The sequence below is a fragment of the Podarcis liolepis genome, assembly GCF_965112155.1.
Source record: "Podarcis liolepis genome assembly, chromosome: 13".
Taxonomy (NCBI): domain Eukaryota; kingdom Metazoa; phylum Chordata; class Lepidosauria; order Squamata; family Lacertidae; genus Podarcis; species Podarcis liolepis.
The window spans coordinates 35299994-35325868 of NC_139573.1; the positions used below are offsets into that span (position 1 = coordinate 35299994).

At 46.0% G+C, this 25875-nt stretch overlaps 1 protein-coding gene across 1 annotated transcript in view; it reads left to right on the forward strand.

The window, feature by feature from the left end:
- Positions 1-25532, forward strand: part of NGFR (nerve growth factor receptor) — a 59563-nt gene extending 34031 nt beyond the window's left edge. The window contains exons 3-7 of the mRNA XM_083470043.1: positions 5798-6157; positions 9572-9649; positions 11186-11402; positions 16430-16590; positions 19786-25532. Of these exons, the coding sequence (XP_083326169.1) occupies positions 5798-6157; positions 9572-9649; positions 11186-11402; positions 16430-16590; positions 19786-20087 (1118 nt within the window). The 3' untranslated portion in view covers positions 20088-25532. The remainder of the gene's footprint in view (positions 1-5797; positions 6158-9571; positions 9650-11185; positions 11403-16429; positions 16591-19785) is intronic.
- Positions 25533-25875: the final 343 nt, after the last annotated feature.

Below are 25875 nucleotides of genomic sequence, written 5' to 3' on the forward strand. Positions count from 1 at the left end.
AACTCTGAGCAACTCCAAACAAAATATTAAAAAACACAATAAAACCTCAAACATTAAAAACTTCCCTGCCTTCATATGCCTTCTAAAAGCCTGATAGTTGTTGGACATCTGATGGGAGGATGTTCCACTGGGCAGGTGCCACTACCAAGAAGGCCCTCTGCCTGGTTCCCTGTAACTTCATGTCTTGCAGTGAGGAAATCGTCAGAACCGGCCCTTGGAGCTGGACCTCAGTGTCCGGGTTGAATGATGGGAGTCAAGATTCTCCTTCAGGTATACAGGGCCAAGGCTGTTTAGGAATAATAATTTCATTATTTTGTAAATTCAGTGCAACAACACCACAAAGAGTAAAAACAAAATTCAGTCAGGCTGAACGTTATAATATAATTTGAGAATACCATATTTTATGGTTTGTTATTATTTATATTTTGAATTAGATACAGTACATACGGGGGCACCAAAATCTTTTAAGTGCTGAAGGCTTCTAAAAATCTTAATCAGGCCCTGCATATAAATACCTGAAAACACAAATCATAGAGAGTAAAAACAGCTTAAAACCAAAATGCATTCAAAGGTCTGGGGAAATAAAAAGAAATTAAAGTAGATGTTAGGTGATTTTTTTTTCCAGGGGTGGGGGCATTCCACAGCTGGGGTGCCCCTCCCCACAGGATAGACCCTCTCCTCCAAGGCCTCCCTTCTCTTCAGCACATCTCAGTCAGTAGTGGCAGTTGGAGAAAGGCCTCCGAGGAAAATCTCAGAGTCCAAGCAGGTATATGGTGAAAGAGGTGATCCTTCAGGTATGGAGCAGTTCCCACAACTCCAGCCTCACTGACCAGCTCTTCCCTATTGGCTGAGATTGAGCCAATCCCTTCATTTCTTCCTCCATCCTGTGGAAGAGGAAGTTGTCAACAAGGCGTGCCTGAAATTGCTTGGAGATTCCATGCTTAGTGGAGTTTGTTTCCAAGCAAACATCGTGGTTGTGACAGTTGCTCATTAGCCGAGGATTCCTGCTTCCCTGAAAACATCTGTAATTTGTTTCAGGGAAGCATCATCCACATGCCTTGAAGAAATTTTGTTTTGGTTTGCATCTTAATGGGAAATTACCCAATGCCAGAAACAATACACAAAAGGAATGGGCATCTAGTTATCCCTCTCTGAATTTTGTAATGCGGTTCTTCAACCAAATAAGGTGTAGCAAATATGTGTACATTAGAGGAAAGTGTGTATAGAAACGACCATTGGTTATGTTGGCTGAGACTGACGGGAGTTGCAGTTGGGTCCTGGTGAGTCTAGGGTCTAAAATGACTTATCAGCACTGCTGGGATTCAGACTGAGGGAAGCCTTCTCAGGTCTAGTGATACAGTCCCCGGATACAGGATGCATCGGGAAGTTTTTAACATTTGACGTTTTATTATGTTTTTATATTCTTCTGGAAGCTGCCCAGAGTGGCTGGGGAAACCCTGACAGATGGGTGGGGTATAAAGATGATGATGATGATGATGAACATAAATCTCCAGTTAAAGCAAAAGACAAGGCAGCCCATGCTTCATTCCCAGTGTAGTTCCTAAAATCATCTGTCACCTGCTGTGCAAGGAACCTGGGCCTTGTATGGCATAGCAGTTGAGCTAGGAGGAAGACAATAGCACTAGAAAGGATGTGTGTGTATGTCTCTCTGTGTGTGTCTGTGTTAGTCTTGAGGAAGGGCAAATCTGTCCATTTTAGTTTCTCTGCTTTTCTCGTTTCCACAGTTCTCATAAACATTAATTCACATTTTTGTGCTGCTTCATTTGCACATTTTCATATGCAATTTTAGCCTAGTGCACACTTTATTGCAAAGGAATTTCCCTTAATACAGTGCACTCCCCCCCCCCTCCCCGCTTTACACACACTTTTGTATACATTACGTGGCTGGAGAAGCGTATTGCAAAATTCAGAGAATTTTCCAGGATGGCTATGTATCGGTTTGTGAATTCTTTTCAAAAGAATGAATCAAATCACTCCCCCATTCCTAGTGGATGATTCACAGAACGGAGAATTCTGCCAGGCATGGATTTCCTTGCAATTGCAGGTTTGCAATGGGGAAAGTGCCACCCCTGGAAATGCCATACCTTCTGTACAGGGGCTATTTCAGGGCATGAACTTGGCAATGCTGCCATCTGGGTACTGATCCTTTGCCAGCACCCCTTCCCTGGCTTGGGTGAAACTGGATATCTTCAGCGCTGGCTCCTCAGCTAGGAAGGCCCACTGGAGCCACAGCTAAATCGAAATAAACTATTTTAACTCGAAGTCAGCGTGTTTGTATAGCTCCTTCTGCTGGTTTAACTCCCCCATTAAATCATAATATATTGCCTCTTTAGGCATCACGGCACACTTTATAATGCTCACTGGTGTGTGATTCATCCTATGCGATCTTTGTAACAGAGTTGGGTCAATTTTATTGTTACGAGCCAATTATAACTACGCAGCAATGAACGGCGAGCGAATGTTGCCTTCAGGCACAGTTATGCAAACTCTAAACAGGCTTCCCCCACCCCATCATCCTTCAGGAGCCATATTGGGATCACTTAATTTGGAGAGGAAATGAGGGTGGGGAGCAAGGACCATAATTAGGAGGGTTGGTATATTGCTACGCTTGCTTCACCCAAAGGCCCTGCAGCCAGAGTTGGCAGGTGGCTTGAATCTGGGGTTGCGACTGAGCTTGTTTTATCAATCTGCACACCCACCCACACTGTTAATCCCTATATTCAAAGTCAGGGGTTGGGAACTTGTGGCCCTCTGGATGTGGTGGGACTCCAATTTCCACCAGTGCTGGTCAATAGTCAGGGATGGTGGGAGTCAGGGCCGGCCCACCTATGAGACAAGCTGAGGCAGTTGCCTCAGGTGGCAGATCTGGCTTCCAAGGAATGTGATGCTTGCCACCGCTGCTGCTGCCTCCTCTACCACCTGCCACTGCTTGCTTCTTACTCCCCTGCTGCCTTATTCCTTAATGTATAAGGGTTTATGCACGCAGAGAAGAAGAAGTTTGGATTTGATATCCCGCTTTATCAGTACCTGAAGGAGTCTCAAAGCGGCTAACATTCTCCTTTCCCTTCCTTCCCCACAACAAACACTCTGTGAGGTGAGTGAGGCTGAGAGACTTCAAAGAAATGTGACTAGCCCAAGGTCACCCAGCAGCTGCATGTGGAGGAGCGGAGACGCGAACCCGGTTCCCCAGATTACGAATCTACCACTCTTAACCACTACACCACACTGGCTGGGGACCTGCATTTGGCCTCTAGGCCTATGAGCCCTGGGACTCTTCCCAGGTCACATTGGCCCTCATGGGACGCAGGTGGCACTGTGGTCTAAACCACTGAGCCTCTTGGGTTTGCCGTTCAGAAGGTCGGCGGTTCAAATCCCCGTGATGGAGTGAGCTCCCGTTGCTCTGTCCCAGCTCCTGCCAACCTAGCACTTCGAAAGCACGCCAGTGCAAGTAGATGAATAGGTACCACTGCAGCGGGGAGGTAAACGACGTTTCTGTGCACTCTGGTTTCTGTCATGGTGTCCCGTTGCACCAGAAGCTGTTTAGTCACGCTGGCCACATGACCCGGAAAGCTGTCTGTGGACAAACGCCGGCTCCCTTGGCCTGAAAGCAAGATGAGCGCCATGCCTCATAGTCACCTTTGACTGGACTTAACCATGCAGGGGTCCTTTACATTGGCCTTGATCCATACTCTCCCAATTCTTTTGGCTGGTGAAATGTATCTCTTCTTGCCTGGATGGAGAGATGTACGTGAAGAAAACTCTGACTTCTATGTGGCCGGGCTGTAGCCTTCTGTATAAAGGCAAGAGTAACATCTGGGGCCCCGCTCACCTCTGGCATGTGGCTATCAGAAGGCTACATATTAGGGGATGCAGCCCTCACACTGCAGAGGTTTGCCTGCCCTGGTTGGAGAACACCTAAAAGGCCTGGGAGAATAGAATGTTTTTGCCTGGTGCCTTAAGGGTAGCGGAGAAGGTGTCCGGCGAGCCTTTCTGGGAGGGGAGATGCACCCACATGAATTGAACAAAATCGCAGTGGGGAGTGTCAACACGATTTTTTAAAAGTCTAACAGTCACAAGGCAAGCAAAACACAAAGAACGAGGACCGAGCTATTTCCAAAAGTAACTGTATAAAATTTCTGCAAAGCACCTGGACTTATTCAAATCAGTTTTGCAGCCCTGTTTACGAAAATTAATAAAAGGCAACCGGCCTAATCCAAAATTCTGCTTTGTTTTAATTCCTTCCTTTTATCGCACATGTTTGGTAAATTAATTTTGACATCTCAATTTTTCCCCTGTACTCGACACACCCATTCTTCAGTTGAAAGAACTTTAGGCATCCAGCATTTAAGTGTTCCAAAAACAAAGCCCCGGTTCTCAGTTGTTATCCTGGAAGTGACCTGGAAGGAACCTTGCTTCCAGCCACCAGGGAGGTCAAGAGACTTTAAAGGACTGGCAATTCAGAGGTATACGACCTCTGAACATGTAGGTTCTATTCATTTTCATGGCTAAGAGCCACTGATTGACCTGTTCTCTAGGGATGAGTCTAAAACCCTCTTGAAACCATTTGAGCAAGTAGCTACCGCTACATCCTGAGGCAGTGAGTTCCATAGGTTAATCTTAGTCAATGGAACTAGAGAAATGTGAACTATGGAACTCACTCCCCCCCCCCCCGGAGGCAGTGATGGCCACCAACCTGGAAGGTTTTCAAAGAAGATGGGGCAAATTCATGGAGGCTGAGGCTATCAGTGGCTACTAGCCAAGCCGGATATGTCCTCCAAATACCAGTTGTTGGGAAACGCAGGTGGGTAGAGTGTGGTTACTCTCAGGTTCTGCTTGCAAGTATTCTATCAGCATCTCATTGACCAGGATGCTAGGCTAGATGGGCTGTCTTAAGTCGCTCCCCAGTCCCTTTTGACACCTGTCAATGGGCTCTTTATTCATTGAGAGACTGTTGGGCTTTTTAAAATCTTGGTTATTAATTTTTCACAAGGGAAAAAAAACTTTACAAATTTTAACATAAACCATAAATTACATTATCAATTGATTTCCTGTCCTCCACTTCCATGGTTTCCATATTTACCCTTAAATGCTGTATATTTCACCTATACTATTCAATACATCCAATTTCACCTATTTATTTTAATAATTCACATTGTTGCTCGTATTTCAAGTCCTGCTCATATTTTCATCTCCCTATAATAGTTCTTTAAATACTCAATAAAAAAGTTTCCAGCCCTCAATGAATTTACCGTCGTTTTGGTGTCTAATCATTGGTGTTAATCTTGACAGTTCTATGTACTCCATCATTTTCAAAAGCCAATCTTCCTTTGTTGGGAACTCTCCTTTCTATCTTTGGACAAACAATATTCATGCTGCTGTCGTCGTGTACCTAAATAAGCTAACCAGCTCTTTTGGAACATCATTATCTATAATTCCTAAAAGAAAAGCTTTGGGTTTCTTGGGAATCATAAACTAAAACATATTTTAAATCTCATTATATATCATTTCCCAATAGCCCTTAGCTTTTTTTGCAACTCCACCACATATGGAAGAATGTTCCTTTTGTCATTTTGCACTTCCAACACTGACTTAGCTTTATACATTTTGGCTAGCTTACTTGGTGTTGAATACAATCCATAAATCATCTTCATATAATTTTATTTTAAAGTATAACAAGCAGTACATCTTAGATTGCTTCTCCCATGAAGACAGTTCTATATGATGTCTCACATCTCTCGCCCAATGGATGACTGTTGCTTCCTCTTGTTCTTTCCAGGCGTCACCTATTCTGACGCAGTGAGTGCCACGGAGCCCTGCAAGCCTTGCAAGGAATGTGTGGGCCTGGAAGGCATGTTAGCACCCTGCGTGGAGTCGGACAACACTGTTTGCAAATGCATCTATGGCTACTACCGGGACGAGAGGAGCGACACTTGCAGGAAGTGCCGGATCTGCGAAGTGGGCTATGGCCTCGTGTACCCCTGTGGGGAAAATCAGAACACGTGGTGTGAGAAGTGCCCCCTGGGGACATACTCTGACGAAGCGAACCACGTGGACCCCTGCTTTCCTTGCACCGTGTGCGAAGAGGACGAGATCACCGTCAAGGAGTGCACCGCCACGTCAGATGCGAGGTGCAGAGGTAAGGGTCATTGGGACAGGCTAAAAATGTGCATTGAACAGGAAGGGTAGAACATGCTTACAATGCACAAACATTCCTTTCCAGACCTTCACTGCTGTTTGTGGAGGTAACGAAGTGGGGTGAGTGGGATGCAATGGCATTGGGGTCAGGGTCAGGGTCAATGGGGTGATGTCAGGCTTCGGGGAATCAGATCCCTTCCCCAACAGCAGTAAATGAGCAGATCAAACAAAAGGAGCGTTCTTACCAGACAAGTTCTTTAATGATCACAGCGAGAGACAAGGAATGCATATCTCTAAGAAAAATGGCGTTGCTCACCCCTCCGTGCCCATTAATCTATGTCACTCCTACATTGGGTAATCTGAGCTTGTTGCTGTTGCGCTTCCTGTTCTAACACCCTCTAATCTTGGGTGAAGGGGGAGGGCCAGGAATGCTGTCCAAGGACACTGAATCTGACAGCTGTCCTTCTCTTGGGGTTTCCTCTTCTAGCTGTTCCTCACCCAGTACTTCCCAGCTTTCCCCCTCCAGAATATGCCCTTCTGCAAACCACTGTTCTAAATCAATACTGTCCTCCTGCCCTTGGGAAGGTTCAGAAAAAGGGGGTAGCAGCTCCCACCATTCCTCCTCAGTCCAGCCCCTGACACCTGATCCCGCTTCTCTCTGGGCATTCACTCTACATGTGGCCTGAAAACTAGGCCTCGTGCATTTCCGCAGAGCTTTGAACTCCCCTTAGGTAAAGGGACCCTTGACCATTAGGTCCAGTTGTGGCCGACTCTGGGGTTGCGGTGCTCATCTCGCTTTATTGGCCGAGGGAGCTGGCGTACAGCTTCCGGGTCATGTGGCCAGCATGACTAAGCCGCTTCTGTGGAACCAGAGCAGTGCACGGAAACGTTGTTTACCTTCCCGCCAGAGCGGTACCTATTTATCCACTTGCACTTTGACGTGCTTTCAAACTGCTAGGTGGGCAGGAGTTGGGACTGAACAACGGGAGCTCACTCCGTCGCGGCGATTCGAACCACGACCTTCTGATCGGCAAGTCCTAGGCTCTGTGGTTTAACCCACAGCGACACCCACTTACAACCCAGCTACTACTTATTCAGCCTTTGAACGGATAAACAGATCAGGGGAAGAAGCAAACTATGAAGTTGTATAACTGTTCTCTGAGGTGTGTGGCCCATGCCATGCCCAGCCCAACACTCTACAGCTGGTGGGTGGCAGGAGGCTATGATTACAGACCTTCTGTCTACAGATGTTCCTTCTTCAACTTGCACGTGGAGACAGAGCAGCAGAGAACCGCCCACACTGCAATGCACTCCATTCCCCAGTGGTCTCATCTTCCCTTTCTTTCAACCACCAAAGATGAGAAAACAGAAACTCTGAGTGTGTGCCTATTTCTCTTCCTGGCGTCTTCCATTCTCTTGTCCATCCCTAACCTGAACCAGGCCAGGCCAACGTACACAATACCCTCCATTTAGCTCAGAAAAAGGTGCTACATAAACACACCTTTTATTAATTAAATTTTTTAAAAAAACTGATAAAAGGTGTATGAGAAAGAGTGGGAACTGTAGATCTGAGAAATGCAGGATTCTTGTTCTATTCAGTGTCCAAGCTCTAGGGAGCAGTGAAACATCTGGATCAAAGAGAGCCAGAAGATGTTCCTTTGGAACCCAATAAAATCTCCCCCCCCAAAAAAAATATTGGTTTTTCTTTATAATACACAAACATAAACACAGAAAAGAACATTACATTTAACACAACATAAAAACTTAACAACAATAAAAACACAAAAGATAAAAGAAGAATTTTTTTCCTTCTTATTCCCTGATATATTTACATTGCTAGAAGACTTCCTTGACACCTTCCAGTCTGAATTTCACCATAACACATATTTAGCAGTTCCCAATTTCATATTTGTAGCATCAATATCCTCTTTCATTACAAACTTCTTATCCTTACTTCCAATTGTAATCCATAATAATCATCATTATTGATCTTTTTCTATCCCTTAGCCTAATCTGTTACTTCTAGGAGTTTCTTAATTTAGCTTACATTACAATATCTCATTAAATATTCTTTAAATTTCTTCCAATCTTCTTGTGTTTCCTCCTCTTTCTGGTCGCAGATTCTTCCAGTCAGGTCAGCCATCTCCGAAAAGTCCATCATCGGAACCCAATAAAATCTTAATAAAAACAATTAACTATAAAAGAGGCTTCCCAGCAAAGGCAGGACCAAATTTAGCACTCAGTGCCCCTGGAAACAGGAACAAATCAAGTCATGGCAAACAGCTGTTCCTTTTCACTGTGTATATTTGAAGATGGGAAATGGTTGGGACTGAAACTGATGTGTGGACACCCCATGAACCTTTGCCAGGAATTCCCTTGACAATGGGGTGGAGTTAATGCGATCAACAAATTGGCATTCCCCTGACGATGAGTAAGCAACTGTTGTGATGTAACAGGGCTTCAGGTGTGTGTGTGGGGGGGGGGGGAGTCAAGGCTGCAGAGCAGAAAGAACAGCTGTTCCCTTAGGCACTGCCAAATTCCGTAAAGCTAAGCAGGGATGAGTCAGGTTCAAGGCTGGATGGGAAGCCCTAAATGAGTGGGAAGAGGTGTAGGGGAAAGAGTATCGCCTGCTTATATGGGGTAGCTTCATTCAGTGTCTTGAACTAATGCAAATCCAAAGGGCTGGAGTGCCGAGGTTGTCAATAATGCTATGTGGGCAAAATGTGTCAGAACTCAGATGGTAGTAAATATTCATTTTGGGGGGGGGGGGACCACAGGTTGTTGTTGTTGTTGTTTTTGCAGACCTGTGAATGACCTGATATTTGATATCGGTGACATCATTTGATAGATAACCTGAAATGGTACCTGTGAGCTTGACGGATCAACGGGTTACTTTCTCCAGGCCTGCCAAAAAATCGAAGCAACCAAGAGATGTCAACAAGCCGAAATAATTTAAATGTTGAAGAGGAAAACCTGTTCGAAATGCAAATCCAAACTTTACATTTGAAATGTCCCAAATTGACAGTTCCCCGTGACTTCATTTCACCTTTAAAAAATGAAACACCAGCGGCTCAGATCCCTGATCTCCTGGCACGAGTGTCAGTTTGGTCCTGGGAGACGGTGACTTGTCGAATGCCGCAAAGTAATCTTTGTGGCAGGGCAGTGGTTTTAATCAGGTCTCCCGCACCCAGACTAAACCCTTCAGTGGCCCAGTCCCTACTTCTGCCTCTCCTGTGAAATGGCTCCACAGGCCTGGCTACCGCCACCTCCCCACAGACCTTCTCTTGTTGGAATCAGTGAGCTTAAGCAAATGGGGAAAAAAACAAAAACAAAAAAACGAGACTTTTGATGATGGTGACACTTTCTTGAAGATGTCTTTACTCCCCTGATAAGTTCTTCTCTGTTTTATTGGCAGCGATTAACCCACGCTTTACCACAGCTGCACCAACACCGGAGTCCAACACCACGGGTGCGACCACAGCTCCTCAACATGGTACCTTCGATGTTTGTTTGTTACATTTTATTTATTTATTTAGATTAGATTTAGATACCGCCCTAGATCATAAGATCTCAGGGCAGTTCACAAAATAAAATACAGGATAAAAACAAGTAAATAAGTAAAACAAAACAGCAAAACAATACCCCCCCCCCCCAAATTCCCACAGACACATTTAAAAGGTTGTAGAATATTAATCAGCAAAAAGCCTGGTTGAAGAGGAATTCTTTTGCCTGGAACTTAAAAATATTTAATGAAGGCACTAGGCGAACCTCCCTGGGGAGAGCATTCCACAAATGGGGAGCCACTGCAGAAAAGGCCCCGTTCTCGTGTTGCCACTCTCTAGACCTCACATGCAGGAGGAACACAAGGAAGGACCTCAGATGATGAATGTAGAGTCCAGGATGGTTTATATAGGCAGGGGTGGTCCTGGAGGTACAGTGGTACCTCGGATTAAGAACTTAATTCCTTCTGGAGGTCTGTTCTTAACCTGAAACTGTTCTTAACCTGAGGTACTACTTTAGCTAATGGGGCCTCCCGCTGCCACTGCACGATTTCTGTTCTCATCCTGAAGCAAAGTTCTTAACCTGAGGTACTATTTCTGGGTTAGCAGAGTCTGTAACCTGAAGCGTCTGTAACCCGAGGTTCCACTGTATTTATATACCACCTTTCTTCCAAGGAGCCTTCCATGGCTCCCCTTCTCATTTCACCATTGCAACAATCCTGCAAGGTAAGCTAGGCTGAGAGAGAGTGACTGGCCCAACATCATCCACGGAACTTCACAGCCAAATGGAGATTTGAACCTTGATCTCCCAGGGCGTAGTCTAAGTTTCTGACCATCACACCACAATGGCTCTTTGTACCTTTCTTCTGACCTGGTTGAACTAGTTCCTCATTTACTTGCTTGGTATAACTCCAAACATGGAAGGACTCCATTGGAAATATGAACTGTGTGAAATAGTTCAGGTCACTAAAGCAGAATTTTTGACACACTCTGAAAGCTACAATTCCTGAGGTTTTCTGAGGGGAGGTAGAACACCATAGAGGTCAAAGAAGCTAAAAGTCAAGACTATGAGTCCAGGTTTGTATACTTTCAGTAGAATGTGCTTGCAAGTACCAACAGAACCATTTATGCCAGTAGCAGCCAGCAAGATAACTCTGTCCTTGATCCCACTCTCAATCTCCCCTCTCTGTTAGCAAAGTCACTTAAATAACACAGATGGAGTCCAGAGAGAAAAGAAACCCTGACAACACTTTACTGAGGAATCTGAACAAAACCGTGTATGATCTGAGGAGAAATCTGCTTATAACAGTTGCATTTCAGAAAGCGTGCCTGGTGTGCTTTGACTTCCAAAGCCTTCTTCAGTGGCATATAGTTAAAAGGGGGCATTGCCTTGTGCAAGGGCTCATAGAGCAAATTTATATAGTATATTATGCTATGGAAAAAGGAGCACATTTTGAAAGCTGTGATTCTGAAATGCAGTCTCCCATTTCCCACACTAGTGACTCATTTGCTATTTTGCTTCCTTACAGATTTTCCACCTGGGAGTCCTGAAGGCCCCTTTCAGGTCACAGATGGCCCAGATACCATTGATGTTTCTGGTAGCACCGTGGCTGGTACAGCAACCACAGTCATGGGTAGCTCCCAGCCTGTGGTCCGAAGCGGCACAGCGGACAACCTCATTCCTGTGTACTGCTCCATTTTGGCAGCCGTGGTGGTGGGGCTGGTGGCGTACATTGCTTTCAAGAGGTAAGCATGCTCCCAAGGTTCAGAAATGAGAGGATTATTGTGCAGAAGGAGGACATCATCAACGTTCATTAGGGTCACTCACAAAGGCCAGTCTTACTCACACCCTAAGCCTACCCCATTCTTACAAGCTGCTCCCATCATTGCCGCTTCATCCTTCCTCTGCCCCATGACCATCCTCGTTTTGTGAAATTTACTTTGGGTCAAGCAAAGGGTTTGCTCTCCGGTCTTGGCAGAGCTGTTCGAAACTTGGATGCAGTTGCAACCCAATAAGAAGATGAGGCTCTGTGTTAGATTCCCATTTTCCCAGCCAGAAATGTGTGCAGAGTAAGGATGGTCAAATCTGTCAATTTCAATCCATTCCATTTCTCTCTCTTTTTTTCAGTCTTAAATTCAGTTCTCCACTTTACCGTAGAAATTTGCAGATTTTCGTGAAGATAATCCCGTGGAAATTCACCAGCATTTCTGTATGAAATTTTCCCCAATGTGCACATTTTAAATGTGTTTTTGACTAACACAATGCATTTTTGTATTTTATTCTTGGAATGTATGCATTTGTATGTGCAGTTTACACTAGCACGTGCATTTTTGTGCATGTTTCTTGGCTGGAGAACTGCGCTGTGAAATTCAGAAAAGGGCAGATTTTGACGGATAGCTGTGCTTCATTTGCAGATTGTTTCAGAAAGTGTGAATTCGGTAAGTTCGCCTTTAAATGCGAACTGGATCACATTTCTCCCACATCCCTAGTGCAGAGAGTGTCACTTTCCCACTGGGCACCATCAGTCCCACTCCTGTCCTCTGCAGGGAAAGGTGCTCCATCACATACTAAGTCACCTTTCCCATGCCCCGAAGTAGGTTTTGTGGTGGGGGTGGGGGTAACTTAGGGCAGGGAGGAGGCGGCGGCAGCAGCAGCAGAGGCAAGGCATTTTGATGAGCATCTGCTTGGAGTTTTCACAATGCCTTGATCCCTTTGGGGGCAAGCCAGGTGGTCTTCGAGCATCCTTGATGCTCAGCAGCAGAATACACACCCATTTTCTCCTTCCTCTTCAAGCTGCTTGTGTGCGTTGGTGTGGGTTTTGGCGCCCTCCTCCATTTGCCCCATAGGGCAGGGAAACAGTCTCTGAGTCTGCCAACATACCATTATTGTCAAGCCTATGTCTTTTCCAGACAGCTTCTATTGCCTAGATCTGGGAGTCTTCTTCTATGTTGTTGGTTTCCCAGAAACCAGCTCTTGAAGGCTGGTGCATAATTCCTCATTGGAATGTGCAAGGAGGTGCCTCCAGACATGGAAATTTGGCAATCGTTGCCAATCTGCTTTATGCTGCAGGCGGAATAGCAGCGCTTGGTGTAGGCTGTTGCCTGTAGGGATTGGTTGGGCGGCAGGGAGGGAGGCCAACAGTAGGGGGAGCCAGAGGAAGTAACTGGCAGACTTTTGCTGAGTTCTACACTGAGACTAAGGAGGAAGAGTCAGAGATCCAGTACCATCCACATCTGGGGAAGGGCTGTAGCTCAATGGCAGAGCCTCTGCTTTGCCTGTAAAAGGTCTCAGGTTCGATCCCTGGTATCTCCAGGTAGGATTGGGAGTGCTCCCTGTTTGAAAATCCCGAAAAGCAACTGCCAGTCAGTGTAGACAATGCTGAAGTTGATAGCCTCAACACCTTATGCTCCTGTGTTTCTATCCCCTTTTACTCTAGTGAGCCAGTGCGGTGTAGTGGTTAAGAGCGGTAGACTCATAATCTGGTGAACCAGGTTCGATTCCCCGCTCCTCCACATGCAGCTGCTGTGTGACCTTGGGCTAGTCACACTTCTTTGAAGTCTCTCAGTCCCACTCACCTCACAGAGTGTTTGTTGTGGGGGAGGAAGGGAAGGGAGAATGTTAGCCGCTTTGAGACTCCTTCGGGTAGTGATAAAGCGGGATATCAAATCCAAACTCCTCCTCCTCCTCCTCCTGCTCTTCTTCTTCTTCTTCTTCTTCTTCTTCTTCTTCTTCTTCTTCTTCTTCTTCTTCTTCTTCTAGTTGCAAGTAGGGAGACAGGCAGTTGGGAGCTGGATGAGGGCATTCTGAGGTGGGTGGGGCTGTGCCCCACTTGCCCTAATGGGATGGTCTCCACTGGCAACTCTGCTTCTGGAATCCAAATAACAATTTACAGTTTGGCTGGCAATCCCCCCTTTCCTCAGCTCTACATGTTGGGTGTGTTGGTGGGGAGGGGGATGATTTTCATTTGAACCATGGTCTGGAGGGAAACTGTTAATTATTAACTCTACCCTCATTACACTCTTGATCATGATTATTCCCCCAAACACACTGCAATTTGGGGAATTGGAGAGGAACTGATACAAAGGCAATGACATCCCCGCCAACATTTCTCTGATGAAAACAGAGACGTCCTATTCAACAACAGCAGCAGCAACTTTATTATTTCTACCCTGCCCCTCTGACTGGGTTGCCCCAGCCACTCTGGGTAGCTTCCAACATATATAAAAACATAATTAAGCATTAAACATTAAACAATTTCCCTGTACAGGGCTGCCTTCAGAGGTGTTCTAGAGGTTATATAGTAACTTATCTCCTTGGCTTGGGGGTCACATAACTCCATAGCTTCCAACATTTTTCTGATAAAATAAGGACATCCTACCATACCCTCCAACCTTTCTCTGATGAAAATAAAGATGTCCTAAGGGAAAGTGGGACATTCTGGGACCAAATCAGAAACTGGGATGGCTTCTGTAAATCTGGGACTGTCCCCTGAAAATGGGTACACTTGGAGGGTCTGCAATGAGATTTGAAAAGGCAAGGGTTAAAGCAATAGAGTTGAATGGTAGACAGGAGAGACAGACCATAGAGAAGGAAATGTCTTGAGTAATCTATACAGGCTATAACCAGCCAATCTATGTACTGAACAGCTGCACAACGTATCACCTACATCTGGGGATACTGCACAGCTGTTCCATTGTGTGTGTTAAAAAAACAAAAAAAAAACAAAAGCTTGGCTTTTCTATGCTCCGAGGGTTGGGGAGGGGAAGAAATGCTGAACAGGGAAACATTGGAGCAGGATGTTTTGTTGAAAACGCCGTTGAAATGCCTTGTTAAAAAGTGAGTAAACAAGGCTTGGCTATTCCGTAGTAAGTGCACAGTTAAGATAACAGAATTCGCTACCACAAGATGTGGGGAACGCAAATGAGTCGGACAGCTTCAGAAGGGAGTTAGCTACATGCCTGGGGGATAACGCAGCCATGACGGCTTTATTATGTCCAGTATCAGAGGACGTATGCCTCTTAATGCCGGTTGTGTGGGATTATGTGTGGGAAAGAACTGTGGAACTCCGGTCCTCCTTCGCTGGTTTCCCACAGGCAACTGTTTGGCTGCTGTGAGAACAGGATATTGGACTAGACTGGCTTATGCGCGCTGCTCTGAGATGCACACGGGAGTCAGGAACATAACCTCTGCGCAAACCGGCCGTTGCCTGTGTATATAGTATCCACCAGCATATTTATGGGCTTCGTTTCCATTTGATTGCTGTTTCAGGAAATGCACATTAAATAATAATAATAATAATAATAATAATAATAATAATAATAATAATAAAATTTATACCCCGCCCATCTGGCTGAGTCTCCCCAGCCACTCTGGGCGGCTCCCAATAAAGTGTTAAAAACAGTACAGCGTTAAATATTAAAAACTTCCCTGATGTCAGATGTCTTTTAAAGATAGGAAAGCTGCTTATTTCCTTCACATCTGAAGGGAGGGCGTTCCACAGGGCGGGCGCCACTACCGAGAAGGCCCTCTGTCTGGTTCCCTATAACCTCACTTCTCGCAATGAGGGAACCGCCAGAAGGCCCTCTACATTAGGTAGAGTCAGGTTTAAACACACACTTTCTCCCCGCATCTTTTAGGCCCACCAAAATCTAGAGCTGGCTAGTGATGAGCTACATCAGCACTAAAGTTCAGATTTGTAGGCAGCCCTGGAATAATGATAATAATAATTTATTATTTATACCCTACCCATCTGGTTGGGTTTCCCCAGCCACTCTGGGTGGCTCCCAACAGAATATTAAAAACACAATAAAACATCAAACATTAAAAACTTCCCTGAACAGGGCTGCCTTCAGATGTCTTTGGAAAGTCAGATAGTTGTTTATTTCCTTGAAAACTGATGGGAGGGCGTTCCACATGGTGGGCACCACTACTGAGAAGGCCCTGTGCCTGGTTCCCTGTAACCTCACTTCTTGCTAGGAGGGAACCACCAGAAGGCCCTCAGAGTTCGACCTCAGTGTCTGGGCTGAGCAAAGAGGGTGGAGATGCTCCTTCAGGTATACTGGGCCAAGGCTGTTTAGGGCTTTAAAGGTCAGCACCAACACTTTGAATTGTGCTCGAAAACGTACTGGGACCCAATGTAGGTCTTTCAGGACTGGTGTTATATGATATTGGTGGCCATTCCCAGTCACCAGTCTAGTTGCCGAATGGCTGGGGTGGGGTTGCAACCAGCCTGCTGGGCTACTTGATAGCTGAACCCCATCCTTAGAAGGTTCACCCCTAGCAAGTGTAGGAGACCTTTGGCCCTGCAGATGTTGCTGAACTCTAACCCCCAGCATGCATGGCCAATGACCAGCGATGGTGGGAGTTGTAGTTCAGTGATAATTGGAGGGCCAAAGGTGTCCCTTTCCACCTGATCCAGAGGGCGGCTTCATGGTCTTCTGGTTCAGCATGGGAAGTGTCCTAGGGAGATAAATGCAGGCTCTGTTTCTTCCATATGAGCCTTTGTGGACTTCCATGAAAACTTTGGTTGCTGAGAATCAAGGAGCCAGTGCAGGCGAATGCAACCTCATGCCTGGACTGGAGAAACAGTCCCTGCCGCGAGGTTTGCCTGAGCAAGCCCCGAGAAGATTGGGCTCACCACACCCAAAGCATTGTGATCCTCAGGGAGCAATCTACCGTGTTGGCAACGGCGCCAAGTTTGTGGTCTACCTTGATCTGGGAAAGGAGGCGTGAGCATCAGAGGCTCAGCTGTTCCCTGCTTTTTCACCTCTAGGTGGAACAGCTGCAAGCAGAACAAGCAAGGAGCCAACAACCGCCCCATCAACCAGACGCCTTCGCCGGAAGGGGAGAAGCTCCACAGCGATAGCGGCATCTCGGTCGACAGCCAAAGCCTCCACGACCAACAGCCGCAAACACAGACGGCATCCATGCAAGGCAAGGGGGATGGCCTGCTGGGTGAACGGGGAGGAAGGCCTAGGGGACGCCAGCCAGCTTCAGGGGCAAGGGGGCAGCAGCTGCCAAGCGTGTTCAGGCTGTCACCTGCAAATCATCCAGTCCAACCCTCTGCAATGCGGGAACCTTTCGCCCAATATGGCACTCAAACTCACAACCCTGAGATTAAGAGCTTCATGCTCTACCAACTGAATTGTAGGAGCCAACTCCTAGGGCCAAGTTCCCTTTGGCCCCCCCAATAAAATATTTAAGGGGGCATTGCCATTCAAATGGGGTGTGTGCACCATGTCCTGAGATCAATTACCTGCCCCCTCCCTCATATTTTATTCAAGTTGGCACCCTTGGACTGAGCTACTTTAGTTGCAACTGGTAGAAGCTGGTGAACCAAGCAAAACACAATGGGAGAAAATGCAAGGGGAGACGGTCAGTCTCTTTTTCCATTGCCCCACAGACTCCATGGGGAATTCCATCTTGATTTCCAAACTGAAAGGGAGCATTGTAGGACAGGGCCGTTTGAGCAATCAGACTTCCGATGCAGAAAGCAAAATGCATAACAAGCACAGTGGTACCTTGGAACTCGAATGCCTTGGCTCCCAAACGCCGCAAATCCGGAAATAAGTGTTCCGATTTGCAAACGTTTTTCGGAAGCTGGATGTCCGACGCAGCTTTGGTGACTTCTGCAGCTTCTGCTTGAGTGCAGGAAGCTCCTGCAGCCAATTGGAAGCCGTGCCTTGGTTTTTGAACGGTTTTTGGAGTCAAACGGAATCCCGGAACAGATAAGTTTGAGAACCAAGGTACCACTGTATTCACCAAGCAAATATGCATCTATCCATCCATACATCTCTGTGTGTATATTGCACAGAGCCCCAAAATATTAAGTGTAGGGTTGTTTTTTAAAACCAAGGTGTTTTGGGTTACAGAACTGAAATGATAGGCTCCCTAAATCTATTCCCCTACCTCCCATTGTTCTTTATTTAGAACTGGTGATTTTAAACGCCTTTCTTGTTTGCAAAGCTTTAAATTGCAGGGGTTGGACCAGAAGACCCTCGGGGTCCCTTCTGACTCACCAATTCTATGAAAACAAATAAGCAAAAGGATGTATCTTTCTCACTTCTTCCTTTGGAAATTAAGATCACCTTTCACTCCAGATCTATGGATTAATTCAGGGATGGACAGCAGGACCCATCTACCATTAATTAGGCAAATATGTATCATCACTGGAATGATGCTGGCAGGAGGCAGAGACTTTTATTCAAATATCAAGAAGAGTTGAAACAAAACCTTACAATGATTTCTTTACCAAATTCGTTAGGTCCACTAGAACATTATTTTTTTTTTGGTTAAAAAAAATAGTACGGAACAGAACTAATCCTGTATACTTGCCTCTCGCACGGCCACTTCGTTATAAATAGATTGTGTTGCATACAAATTAATACAATAATGCAATACAGTCCATGTATGGTGCTGGACACATTTCAGCTTAGGGTTCTTTAGTATTTATGAGTAAATCTGATTATGATTATTATTGAAAATTAGTGGGCGTAGCAGATTTATTTTAAAAATAGATGCTTGCCTCCATCCATCCATCTTTCTATCTATATTTGGAAGAGAAATATCCCCCCCCCCCGGGTAAGACTGATTTCCACTTTGACTGGGGCACTTGTATTCGATATACGTTGCCTTCCATTGTAATTCTTCCACCATCACTTATGGTCCACTCTCCATTCTACTCCCTACTCCCACATTTCATACCCCAACAGACTCTTTTCTGGCCAGTGTTGAGAGCCAGTGTGGTGTAGTGGTTAAGAGCGGTAGACTCGTAATCTGGTGAACCAGCTTCTCGTCTCCGCTCCTCCACATGCAGCTGCTGGGTGACCTTGGGCTAGTCACACTTTTTTGAAGTCTCTCAGCCTCACTCGCCTCACAGAGTGTTTGTTGTGGGGGAGGAAGGGAAAGGAGAATGTTAGCCGCTTTGAGACTCCTGAAGGGGAGTGATAAAGTGGGATATCAAATCCAAACTCTTCTTCTTCTTCTCTGTTGGCATTTTGTTTGCTCAAATGGGAGGCTGTCAAAGCAGTTTGCTAAAGCGGTCTCTGAAACAGCCCCCTCTCAAAGTTTACAGATGGGGGGGACCCCACTTCAGAGAGCAGCTTGGCTTAGGGCTTTCCTACACCATTACTGCCACTGTGGCCAGAGAAACAGAGAGAGAGAGAGAGAGAGAGAGAGAGAGAGAGAGAGAGAGAGAGAGAAAGCCTGCACTTCAAAATTCAGAAAACCTTCAAACTTCAAAATGAGGGGGGTGGGGACATAGACATCTCACCCCCATCGGCTGTTGGGCACTAGGACACCCCCTGCTCAAGGTTTTCAAATGCTTCCCCTCCGCATTTCTGCTTCAACCCTCCGTGGAAGTTTAAAGGAGAAGTGCGGAAGGGTGGGGGGTGTTGAAAAGTCATTTGTAAACATCCCCCTGTGAAGATGCTTACAAAGGGCTGTTTGAAAAACCCTGACAATCAGAGCAGCACCAGATTTAGGGTGGTGCAGATGCCCCCCCTGCACTGGGTGCTGAGCTGAGAGGATGCAAAATAACAAGAAGAAGAACAATAGTATCTGACAGGGTTTCCCCCAGCCACTATGGGCATATATTCCAACATATATAAAAACATAATAAAATGTTAGACATTAAAAAGGTTTCCCTATACAGGGCTGCCTTCAGATATCTTCTAAAGTTAATAATAATAATAATAATAATAATAATAATAATAATAATAATACCTATTCAAAGTTAGGGGGCACCAATTCTTGCCCTTGTCCAGGGTGCCATATTACCAAAATCCATCCCTGATTGGAGAAGCAAAACCTGATGTCACTCTGCCATCAGGTGATTGACAAGTGGCTGACTCCAACCACCAGGCAGCTTTGGCCTGCAATGGGTTGGGGAGATAAAGATCTGTCTTCTGGCTCGAAAATGTTCCCTGCCCTTGGTGTAGATAACTCTGAGCTGGGTGGGACAATGGCCTGACAGCTTCCTCAGTTCCTAGTGGGGCAGTGATGGTCAGGTGCAGGCCTGCTTTCCCATGGACAGATCCAGGCCTTCTTGGCTTCTGAGGTGGGCTGGATGTTGACTTCGTACCTACGTAACCCCTTTTGTGCTCCCCACCCCTGTTTCCCCCACTCCAGGCCTTAAAGGAGACGGGAACCTTTACACCAACCTGCCTGTCAACAAGCGGGAAGAGGTTGAGAAGCTGCTGAACGGTTCCACCGAGGAGACTTGGCGCCACTTGGCTGGGGAGCTGGGCTACAAGGAGGACCACATAGACTCCTTCACTCAGGAGGAGTACCCCGTCCGCGCCCTCCTCTCCGACTGGTCCAGCAAAGACAGCGCCACGATGGACGCCCTTTATACCGCCTTGCGCAAAATCCAACGGGGGGACATTGTAGAAAGCCTCTACAGCGAGTCCACTGCCAGTTCGCCAGTCTGAAGCAGGGGAGGCGGGGCAGAGGTCCTACGGGCCAGCCCCTCTGTGATTCCCCACCCTGCTTTTTCCCTCACCGATGCCTCTCGGGGTGAAGACACATGAAGGAAAACAAAATGGAGCTTAGTCTCCCCATGGCCACCATCGTTTCTGGGGAGCACCGAAGCAACCCTGTAATGCGCTGCGTCGGTTGTGGGTTGTTTTCTTCCTCCTCCCCAGTATTTTCACCCAATACCTCTTACCTGTAGCAGACAGTAAGATGCTAAAAAAAGGAGAAAGAAACAGAGGAAGGTAACTGGAACGAATGTTATTGCTTGTGTGTGTGTGTGTTTCAAGAAAAAATGGATTGACAGCATTTTGCTGGTCCTGCAGAACTTGCACCCAGTCGATGCTGCTAGTTTGGTCTCACTCTTCCAGGTGCCTCTGAACGGCCATCTTATGTGCCTCTCCATCCTTGTCTCTGTGGATCCTCTTTCCTCACTCGTACCTGTCAATCGTCAGCGACTGACTCTTCCATTTTAGGCACTGTGTTCCCCTAAGCCAAGAAATACAATAGGCAGCCTGGCTTGAATGTGTTGCGCGGCCGACGGACTTGAAGGAGGCTGACAGAGGATGAATATTTGGATCTGGAGCATGAGGATGTTAAGAGGACACGATGGAGACTTTATCTTCAGGGAGCGTCTCTGGGAGGGGAGGAAGGATGTGATTTCTGGCTTGTCAAAACTGACACTGTGAAGATCAAACCTCGAAGTATATGGACGGAGGCTTAGGAGGAGACCCCCATCCATGTTTCCATCCATGCGTTGGTGGCAACATCAAGTATGTCTTTGGTCCCTGATCTCTCTTTTTCTTGCTCAAGATGCATTCCTCGTAGTTCAGTGAAGCTGTGTTGAACCTCGTCCCATAGCTCCCTTGCTGGGTTTGATCAAAGCTAGCCAGTCCCCAAATGAGACAGCGCTAGTTTAAAAAGGGGTTATAAGCCATACTTGAGAGAGCAGAGCTGGCCAAGGCAAACAAACTAACAGTGCAAACATTGTTGTTAATGAGTGGGAATTGTATTAATCACTGTGATCCTATAAACCTGGCCTCCGACGTTATCCCAGATGTTGTGTTCGTGAGACATAATTAAAAGCGATGCTCTGCATTCTTCCTCAGACTAGTGAACCAATCACTGTGGGTTATTAAAGCCATTACCTCTGTTGCATTAAAATGGGGGTGGGCAAAAGTCCCCCTGGGTGGCCTTAAGACATAAGGTGGAGAGAGGAGGCCTGTTGGTTCTACGCTAAAGACTCAGAGCTAGATTTGGGTCGGGGGTTAAACCTCTATGGTTTGCCGGTGTTCCCCTATCCCCACCCATTTTCATAAATATTAGAGGGTCCTGAAAAGTAACATAAAGGGTTGGGGGGGGGGACAAGGACGGTCTCCATAAGTTAAGAGGATCCACCTGAAGTCATTGGGCCAACTAAAGTGAACTGGGATCATCGTTTCCCCCTTGATATATATTACAAGATATGTGTAGGCCTGGTGGAGAACCTGTGATGTTTGAAAGTTTGCAGCATTTTGAACCACTGCGGAGCCCGCCAGAGGAGATCATCGCACTGCTCCTGTTGTCTTTCTGGACTGGAATTATGCAGAAAAGGGATCCTCTTCACCTACCCACATAAGTACATATAAGGGCTTTAGAAAGCGATGGAAATCAATACATAAGAAAGCTGGGATGGAATGCAAGAGAATTTTCCAGCCCCACACTTGGGTGTGATGAGGAGTATATGGCAGCCCTCCGAGAAAGGTTGCTTTTCTGGTTAAAACACATTTTGCTTCAGTCAATAATTTCTCCAGTGTTTTGCCTAAACCGGAACATCTCAATTTGCCTTGAAAATTTGCTCTAGGCAAAACTGAGTGGCAGTTCTAGATAGGTTGGGATTATTAAATTTTTATTTTTTAAAACCTCTCTCTTGTCAGACAACTGGGACTACCACTTCCCTTACAAGCCGTTGGCATCAGATGGCCAGAATCTCTAAGTAAGAGGTGGACAAAAACCCAGAAGATGTGGCGAACCAGTATGCAAGTCCTGAGTGGTAGAATGTATTGGGAAATCAACACCATGGATGGTGTGTTATTCCCTTCGAAGTGCCACTCGGGTGATTAATCTTCCTCCCAAGCCACCGGTGCGACAGGTGAACACCTGCACGCAGTATCAGCAGATATCAGCAGACAGCGAAAGTGAGGCTTGAGGCATGGATACGAAGCACTACGTTTATTATTTACAGGACAAAGGAAAGCATGGCTCCTCTTACTTTCTTCATCGGCAAGAGAAGAGAAAAGCAATATCACGGAAACAGCGTATCTGAACTTCTGTTCCCATGACATCCAACACTGTGGAATGTAAACGCAGATGCGTGACAACAACAATCACACATCTGCAGCACGGAGGAATGGAATTCTCAACAGAATGGACTACACAAGAAAAGCATGAAACTGCCATATCCTTAGACAACCCATTGGCCTATCCATCTCAGTATTGTCCACTCTGGCAGGTTGCAGCCCCCCAATGGTTCAGATAGAGGTCTACCAGATTTTTTTTATTATGGGTAGAGTCATCAGGAATTGGGGTGTTCTACATGCAAGGCTCTACCACTGAGCTGTAGCCCACCCCCATTCTTAACCTTGGTCAGAAGGTCTCTAGGGTGGTCCTTCAACCATCAACCACCATGAAACTCCCCCTCACACGGTTTCTTCTCCTTCTGGTGGAGAAATGTGCCCTATATTTCAGGGGCTACCCAAGAGAAGCAAGAAGATAATGCAAAACGATCTGACTCTTCTTGACCAGCCATGACTGCTGAGCCATTCTGTCCCCTTGAGGCACACTGCAGCCAAGCATGCCCCTTATTTTTTATTTTTTTTTGTGGGGGCACCATCCTATCTTCATGCTTAGAGAAGAGGCAAGATAAAAGCACCAGTGAAATTTGGGTCATTGCGGACAATCATGTGTAGATTTACCCCCCATTTTGGTGGGTCTATTTCTGCATGCAATCATAATCATAATCATAATCATAATCATAATTTCAATCTCATTTCCCCCTGCCAACTTTGATCATAGTTCTAACACTGGTGGGACAAAACTGGTGGTGGTAACTCCTAGCCGGAGTGTGTGCACAGCTCTGTAGTAGCTACTATCTATGAACAGAACAACAGAGAATGTTTGACCACTGTTGGTGAGAGCATAGTGCCATGTATTCAAACTAAACTAACAGCTTTGATGTCAAACTCTTTAAAATAGAGATGGCAGAACCATTGGCTGCCAATTCCAGAAAGCTTCGTTAGAAACATTTTTCCCTTGAAAGGTGGTGGACTCTTCTTCCTTGGAGGTTTTTAAGCAGGGGTTGGGTGGCCATCTGTCACGGATGCTTTAAGCTGAGATTCCTGTATTGCAGGGGGTTGGATGATACCGTGGGGGTATTTTCCTATTCTACTGCCCTGTGAGTCTATGGTTCTGTCCCTTCTGGTCCACATTCTAGATTGCAATCATGGAATTCCAGACCTGCAGAATGACCACCATGTGCATGTGCAAAACGCCACATGCCTGATGAAATCAGTGATTGTGTAGCACACCGAAGACCTCTGCAGATGAGCATAGAGGCCTGGAGGATGTTTCTGGGCAACATTAGGCCTCCCTGCACATCCACAGAATTCCTGATATTGCCAGTGAGATAGTGGACTATCCACAGGAGCCTGGAAAGGTTTCAAAGACTCGCCAGAACTTAACAGAAGCTGCTGCATTAGCTGAGAGATTCTAGGAAGTCCTGTTTTCCTTCTTGGACCCATCCCACCCTGGCCGGAAGAACAGTACACTCCACCGTAGGCTGTGCTTGTAGCAAAATCAGGCAGTGTTCTTATCTGATAGGACAGAGGCCACGGATATCATCTCTAATTAATAAATGAGCATGGAACAGGTAGAGCTGCAACACCCCAGTTTACTACCTCTGGAAGATCACAGAGTTGCAGAACAGAAAGAGGAATCTCACGGTTATCAAAGCTGTCGCTATTTTGAGCGAGGGATTCCATCTCATACTGGAACTTTAGTTCTGCACAGCTAAGCTAGATGAGCAGATAAGTGCTATGGTAACGTGGCACAGCAAATCCACCTTTAAAAACACACACCTTGTGCTGTTAGGAAAGCGATGGGAATAAACGGAATAAAAACGCGTAGGGTAAATGACCGGTGGGTGGGGAGCAGCATAACCTCTCGGCAAATAAATTGGAATGATTGCCTCATGAAGAGCAGGCATCGTTTAGAAGTTCCGTGAAACCTTTGTGTGAGCAGCTCAGGATGACTGCTCAGCTGAACGTGGCAGAAAGATACTGAGCATCCTTTTTGTTGTTGTTGATAGAAATCACAAGAGGCAGTGATGGCCATGAATTTGGATGGCTTTAAAAGAGGATTAGACCAATGCCTGCTGGTTAAGGCTGTTGATGGCTATTCGCCCAGCCATGTTCTGTCTCCAGTATCAGACGCAGTATACAAGGAATTCTGTATATTGCTGGAAACCACAGGAGAGGAGAGTGCTGTTTTCATGCTTGGAGGATTCCCATGGACATTTGGTTGGCCACTGTGAGAACAGGAAGCTGGACTAGATGGGTCCATGGCCTCTTCTTATGAATATTCAGGCCCTCCTCAATCTTAAATTCATGAGAACATGTGTGCCTTTGGAGAAGAAAGCCAAATGTGTGTGTTTTGCCCCCCCCACCCGATAAGTCAACAGATGGTAAATTCTTAAGCTGATAACCAACTATGAGACAGGGGAAGATGGGGAGCCATGGGTTATGCAGAACATGGTTGCAAAATGGACACTGATGCTGAATAAGCTGATTTCACAGTGAGAAGAGTCTTCTGTATCAGATCCATGCTTACGTTTCTAAAGGTATTTTGCATGAAAGAAAGAAGAAAAAACCATTGGAAAGCTACATTTCCCCACAAAACTTGGTTGGCATATTTCTAAATCTGGTTCAGAATTTCACAGCTAGAAAGAAAGCGAGAGAGAGAGAAAAGTATTATAAAAGAAAAAGGAAATAGCCAAAGTTAGTACCTTAAAAAATAAATCGCTGCCTATATTTTACATTTCTTTAATGCGATGCGTGGGGTTTCTATTTTGTTAATACTCTTGTTCCCCTGTCCCGTGGTTTGCTTGTAATACAAATGCCAGTTTATTAAAACAGTCTTTACCAATAATAAACATTTCTGTAATAGAAGCGATTGGATTGGTCAGTAGGTTTCACGGTGATTGTCCGAAAGGCCCATTTCCCCCTGGCTTTTCAGTTTGCATGGGTGGATGACTCCAAGGGGACGGCGGGGGAGGGGGCGAAAGGTGACTTTAGATGATGTTGTAGTGGCTGCGTGGGCAACTGTAACTGTGTACTGTTCAGATGTGAATAAATATGTGTACCTGTGTCCGTCTGTGTCTCACGTGTCTTCCAGCAATCCAGCAGAGGAAGAGGCAGGTTTTATTTTCAGCTCGGACAGGTCTCAGCCTGTTGTTCTCCTTTTCCCTGCCTTCATCTGTGGCTCTCCAAACAGCTTACGATTTCACATTCCTCCCCCTCGTTGTACAAAACTGACAACCCACCTACCTCCTACCCCCCCCCCAAAAAATGCCTTCTAAATTCTGCAGCCCCCTCCAAGTTTACTTTGCAATCAAAATAAACAAACTGAGCAGATTTAGGTAAACATAGTCAATGTGCATAAATCTCTTCTAGATGGTCCAGTTCAGACACAGATGTTTGCTCTTAGGGATAG